The 6,969-nt window shown below is 31.9% G+C and overlaps 1 protein-coding gene across 1 annotated transcript in view; it reads left to right on the forward strand.

Annotated features, from left to right (window-relative positions):
• Tmx3 (thioredoxin related transmembrane protein 3) overlaps positions 1-6,969 on the forward strand; it is a 30,980-nt gene that overhangs the window by 7,610 nt on the left and 16,401 nt on the right. The window contains exons 5-8 of the mRNA XM_021150375.1: positions 1,250-1,295; positions 2,606-2,686; positions 5,174-5,273; positions 5,895-5,972. Coding sequence (XP_021006034.1) covers positions 1,250-1,295; positions 2,606-2,686; positions 5,174-5,273; positions 5,895-5,972 — 305 coding nt within the window. The remainder of the gene's footprint in view (positions 1-1,249; positions 1,296-2,605; positions 2,687-5,173; positions 5,274-5,894; positions 5,973-6,969) is intronic.

Genomic DNA, 6,969 nt, shown 5'->3' on the forward strand with positions numbered 1-6,969 from the left:
AATAAATCTTTAAAAAAAAAAATAAGTGAAGATTAGGAAGCTATTGAAAGTTGAAAATAAGATTAATGAATGGGTACAGAAACTGAATAATATAACAGTATACAAAACACACAGCACCACATATGCCAAATCTGCCCTGCTCCCTGTTTTGTATACTGTTATATAGACTATTTTCATGCTCCATTGTCAAAACTAAGTCGTGGCAGAAACTACATGTCCCCATAACCAAATGTTTACTAGGTGGTTTTAAGGGAAATGAAAAAAGAAGAAATTAAGCTTAGAGAAGTTTGGGGTATCATAGCAATTTGAAGAGCATGGCTTCAGAGAAAGCAAGATTGGCATTGCAAATTGCTTTTGTGTGTGATACTGGGAAAGCTTTTAAAGACCCTAAACTTTGGCTTTACTGGTAAACATTTAATTGTAATATTTCTTTTACTGGCTATTTTGAAGATTGAATGATGTGACACAAGTAAACTCCTTTGTACTCAATAAGTTTGGTTCCCTTGTCTTTTACTTATGAAAGTAGAATTATGTTATATGGCAATATGTGTGCTTGCTCTCTTTAAAACGAAACAAAAATGGGAAAGGATCTTTCTCTGTAGTTCAGGCTGGCCTGGAACATTCTCTGACATCCTAGGACTCAGATCAGTCCTCTTCCTCAGTGTCCCAAGTACTAGGTTACAAGAATGAACCAACATACCCAGCTGTTTTCTGTGCACTTAATTATTATTACTAGACCATTAAATTATTATGAAACCCAGTTATAACTATTCCACCTCAGTATAATTAGCATGTGTACCATGATGTGAACAAAATACTCTGAATTTGTTGAATTACGAAAAAAATTATTTTCAAAAGTTCATATGTTGGGTTATTAAGTAATTATAAGAAAATGTCATGCTTTTTTTCCTTTGTGAGATTTTTTTTCCCCTTCGTGAGATTTTAATACTTAAGAAAATATTTACTCAGGGCTGGAGAGATGGCTCAGCGGTTAAGAGCACTGAGTACTCTTCTAGAGGTCAGAGTTCAGGTCCCAGCAACCACATGGTAGCTCACATGTATAATGGAATCCATGCCTTCTTCTGGTGTGTCTGAAGGCTGCTACAGTGTACTCTCAATTAATTAATTAAAAAAACATTCACTCAGGTTTATATAAATATACTTTTTTTTCCTAAGTAAAAGGCTCATGTTACTTAGTTTTCTCAGTTTAAAAAGAACTTAGAAATATTTTATTCTTTTTCTTATCAAGGCATTGCTTCAGAGTTTGGAGTTCGAGGTTATCCAACAATTAAGCTGTAAGTCAAGTGTTACATGTTTAGATCTATATTTTGAATAGTCCACTCTGCTTACATTTTATTTATTCTAGTACTTTCTTTGGAGGGTGAAGGTTTGGGTTCAGCCATTGTTTTTAAACCAAGTGCATGAGAGACTACACTTCTATACATCTTCATATTTAAGTATTTGGTACCCATCTAATTCAGTAAATGTGTTCTGAGAGTCTACTGTGTAGCATGCACTTACAGAATAAGGTATACATTCATTATCAAAGGTCTCTTGAGGAGCCCCAATCTGTGCCTGCTTTACCACTGCAAATCACATTTCATTCTTATATAAAGAGACTATCTTCATTAAAAAAAAAAAGAAAAAGAAATCAAGAGAAGAAAATTAATAGATGATCATTTTATGATAGATGATCATTTTAATCTGAGGGTATTGACCAAGTCTACAAGAGACATTAAGTTAAAAAAAATGGTGTGGAGATTCTAAAGAGATTGTTTTACAGTGATTTTGCTGCATTTTCCTGTTATTTTCATTAGCCGTATTTTGGCACCGTGAGAAGCTAAGCAGTTGTTTTCAAAGGGTTTTGTTTTCTTTTCTTCTATTTTTGGGGGTTTTTTGGGGTTTTTTTGTTTGTTTTTGTTTTTTTAAAGTAAATTGACTTCCCTGATATTTTAAAACCCCGAAGTTTACAATTTTGAGTAAATAAATTTTTCAGGGGGTAGACGATGTTGACATTTTACCTTTGTGGGTTTTTTTTTTTGGAAAATGTTATTCTTCTATTACAGTGTGTATTGATGTTTCTCTTTGTTATTAGGCGTTCTGGTTTTGCTTATTGTTCTTTTTTGTCTGTACAATTGGCTAGATACAAATTTATTCATTAACAGGTTTTGTGGAAAATAGTCTAAGTTTTAAGAAAGCTATTTTTATGCCTTATTCAAGATGCATATTGGAGGTTTTGCCACCGCCAAAATATCCTACTTCCTAGTCCTTTTATTTTCCACTTGAAGGAGAGTAATTAAAGTTACTCTAATTTAAGCTCTTGATTGTAAATGTGCAAATTACTCACTTTTCAGGAGATGTATATTGTAACTTTATGCTACAAAGTAAATGTATTCCTATTGTGTGCATGGAGTATAGCCTTTTCATATGCATCTTAAGTTGCTGTTCCTCAGAAGACAATTGCATACTTTGTTTTACAGAAGTGTGCTGCTCTTAAAGCTTCATCTTCAGTGTTTTATACATTTTAAGTTTATGCTTTAATAGAGGGGAATTGAGACTAAATATGAAGACAGTTAATTTCCAATTCTTACCTTTAATTTTTAAGATTAAAGGGAGACTTGGCATATAATTACCGAGGACCACGGACTAAAGATGATATAATTGAGTTTGCTCACAGAGTGTCTGGGTAAGCAGATTTTAATATTTGAAAGAAAATGTATTTTAGTAGACCACATTGGATATACATATTTTAGATATTAAATGTGTTGTATGCAGTTATGAAAAATTTATAGTTATGTAGCATATGCAGTGAAATTCTATAGGTATATCATAATTTATAGTATATGTTAATTTTGTGTTTAAGACCATTTTATGTTTAGAATTTTTCTCCAATGAATTATAATACATTTTCAATTTTTTATTACATATACAATTTATATATTTAAATTTATATCATATAAATAAATTTATTTACAAATATATATCCTATTTATAAAGGACATCCTCAACTCCTACCTCAGCCCCCTCTCAGAGATGCTTGAAACTGACTAGTACCAGATCATATAAATCTCTTTTTCTTTTTCTCAAAATACATTGTACTTGAAGGAAGCACTTGATTTCCTTTCTTTAGTACCTAGATTTCCAGTGTTACTAACTTCTGCACTTTGGGTCCATTGACAGAGTAAGGATTATTTGCATACAAACCCTTCAATACCTTCATAAATAAGTCTGGCAACTCAAAGTGCTGTAGAATTGCAGATGGGCAGGTCGTGTATACAACATATACTGGACATAGGGATGATTCACTGGCTTTCTATGTACTCTTTGAGGGAGACGAGTATACAGTAGGGTTTCCCATTACTCAGAACTGTGCACAGTTTAACTTACAAACTGTTTCCTGTGGAAGTTTCTACTTAGTATTCTCAGACCATAGTTGTAATGGGTAATTGGAAACATGGAAAATGAAATTAGGAAAATCAGTTAGCAACTTCATGAATCTTTTTTATTTAACTTCATGAGTCTTAATTTTTATTATGTTGGTTTGCCATATATCAACTTATATTTCTTGTTCTCTAATTTTAGAGTTTTAAGAGAAGTCCAGAATATTATTGTTCTTATAGACTTGGGATTTCATCCCTAGTATGTGGTGCTAAAAATATTTTTTTAATTGCATCTAAGTTAATTTTCCTTACTATCACGTTTTTTAACCTGCAATGTATTCTAGCAGTTTTTGTTTAGTAAGTGACATAGCTAAAACCCAGTGAGCCATTTGCATTGAACTACAGATCTTTGACTTATTGCTTATCAAAAAGTAGATTTTTCCACTCGCAATTCCTGATGATTTGAATGTTACTTTTTTAAACGAAATGTCTATGTCTTACTCAGATGTAGAGAACGTCAGTGTTTATAATTATATGTTTGTATCTTTTTGAAAAATATTTGTCAAGATCAGTTAATCTATATTGGCTTTGAAGTTCTAGGCACTTTAATAGCTTGAAAAAAATATATTGGTAAATAAATAGCTTGAGATTAAAACAGGATAGGTTTGTTGTGTAAAATAATGCCTCAAAATATTTGTAAATGCACAGAATTAGAAATGATCCTTATTAGAGTTTGTGATGCATATACATATAATTTCAGTTGTATTTTTTTCATTGTGATTGCATGTTTCTCTTCATTTTCTCTGTGAATAAATAAATTTTGAAATGAGTTTATTTGAAGGAAGTGGGGCCAGTGGTAAGCACTTGACTCTCATGGCTTCAGATAGCTTTATATTTGGCAGTTATCGAATGCATTTTTCCTTTACCCTAGGAAGGGATTCTCCTGATGTGAAAGTACCTCTAGAGTAGAGGCAATTTCTTGACTCAGTTCCAGAATTGCATCACGTCCTGGTTAATTACGAAGGATTGAAGCAGAGGCAGGGAAAGTGATGCAATGACCTTAAGAATTGTGTGTTTTAAAAGTGTTCACTTTTACAAAATAGGTTCTGTTTATTTATATGTTTTGTGGACTGAAAGTATAATAATCTATACTAAATTTTTAAAAAGAAAGCATTTATTTATTTCTTAACTGTTTTATAAGTAACTTTTAGTGTAATTTATTTACTTGTTTTTTTAAAATAGCTATAATAAATTTTATAGCATAGTTTACTCTTTGTGATAGAGTAACTATTGTTTCCATTTTATTTTTCTGAAAATAGTAATATAATTGGAAGCTTAAGGCTTTGACCTCTGTAGGATACTTAAGAAGTATGTAATATTTAAACTGACACATATTATATAAATATTAACTCTTGTTGACTCCTGAGAAACTATTTTATGATTTGTTTCTGTAAATTTGCTTTTGAAACTGAAATAATTTTCACGTGAATTGTCTTGCTTTTAGCCAAAGACTGTAAGCAGATGATCATTCTGTGTCTCATTAATCAAAAACTAATATTGATGATGTCTAAAAGATGTATTTGGAACTGGCAGATTTAATTTTGAGTACTACATAAAGTGTTACTATGCAATACACAAACACCATAGGCTGAAATTTTACTTGGGTGGGTTTGGTGCTATATTTAAGTGCAGATAAACATTGCTAAAACATTAAATATTATCAACTGTCACATAAATGGGAATAAAATGTGCACTATCTTTAGCTCATACCCATTTGTTTTGTTTTCACACAGGGCTCTAATTCGGCCTCTTCCAAGTCAACAAATGTTCGACCATGTACGGAAGAGGCACCGTGTATTTTTTGTTTATATTGGTGGAGAATCACCCTTGAAAGTATGAAATTATCTTTTTCTTCATATTGTTGTAATTTTATTTGCTGTGAAGCTGTGATTTTACCAAAACCTTAAAGTAAAATATTTTAGTTCATCTAAGTATTTTTCACAATGAAAATACTTTCTTTAATCTCTCTTACTAAATTTGCGATTATGAAAGTGAAGTAAGTAAAAATTTGGGTAAATATTGCCTACCTTAGTATTTCTTATGTTACTGACCAGATTATTTAATTTTGCATCACTTTTTAGCCCTTTAAGTGAAAGACTGAAAACTGCAATGCAAATGTTACCTTTTTAAAGCAAAGCACTGTGCCTGTTTACTTAGGTGTGTGTTTGTACATACCTTCTTTACTGCCATCACTATCATCATTATTCATCATTGCTGATCTCTGTTAAGAAAATTCATTAACTCTCTTTGAAAGGGAGAATAGGAGCACTTAGTTGCAGTGATTATTTGCCTTGACAACAGTGTTATTTGGTTTGGCTATAGTTTCTTTTTTCACTGAAAGGTGACATGGTAGGAAATTCTCCTACTGCTTATAGATAGCTTTAATTATTAAATGGGAAATAAATTATGATCTTTTATATTTAAGATGTCCTCTTTCTGTTTGTGTTATCATAGGAGAAATACATAGATGCTGCTTCAGAGTTAATTGTATATACATACTTTTTTTCTGCCTCAGAAGATGTGGTTCCTGAGGTAATATTTAATATTTGATTTAATGCTAATAATTTATTCATAAGAATTATGATTTGATTTTACATGTCAGATTTATTCATAATGTTGTATGAAAAGAAAATTTTTTACTATTGATGTCGGATTGTTTAGGGACTTTTTTCCTCTGTGAAAGAATACTAGTAAGCAGTGATATGCATCAAAACCCAAAAAACACTTAAAAGCAGTAAGTTATGTGTATGCTGGAAATACAGTCTTTTCCTGGTTTCTCACACCAACAGCAAATAAATAAATATTACAAAAACAAAATTCCAGAGATGCCACCAAAAAGTAAATGGACAGTGTGAGAGTTGGGATATGTCAGGGTGGACAACTACATTTTTCCATCCAAAAATAAAGGGAAAAAGGAAGGTATGTGTGAGTAGAAAATAGTTGAACTGAAACCTGCCTCATGCAGGTCTATGGATAGAATGTGTCAGAAACAAGGAAGAGATAAGTACAAGATAGTGCAAGTACATTCCCAAGGAAAGAGCATACCTTACATATTTGAGAAACAACACAGTAGCCAGTGTTCCTACAGTACTGTGAGAAGGAGATAGAAGCAAGCAGAAGACAGTTCTGTTGTGTATGTCACAGTGTGTATAACGAAGTTGAAGTTTATAAGGAACTCAAGTCTGTTCATTTAAAAATGCTTAGAGTACAGTGCAGTAGACAGTGAGAAAATAGATCCAGAGATCAGTTGCTTAAGAGTCAATAAGCAGAGACTATGAAATAACTTACAGTGTTCCTTTAGGACAAAGGTCCTCAACCTTCCTTATGATGCCTAACCCTCATGTTGTAGTGACCCCCAACCATAAATTTTCATTGCTACTTCATAACTATAATTTTGGTACTGCTATGAATCATAAAATGTAAATATCTGATATGCAGGATATCTGACATACAACTGCTCTGAAATAGTTTATCCCCAAAGAGGTTAAACCCTCAGGCTGAGAACCACTGCTTTTTTTTTTTTTTTTTT

Source organism: Mus caroli, chromosome 18 (genome assembly GCF_900094665.2).
Source record: "Mus caroli chromosome 18, CAROLI_EIJ_v1.1, whole genome shotgun sequence".
NCBI lineage: Eukaryota > Metazoa > Chordata > Mammalia > Rodentia > Muridae > Mus > Mus caroli.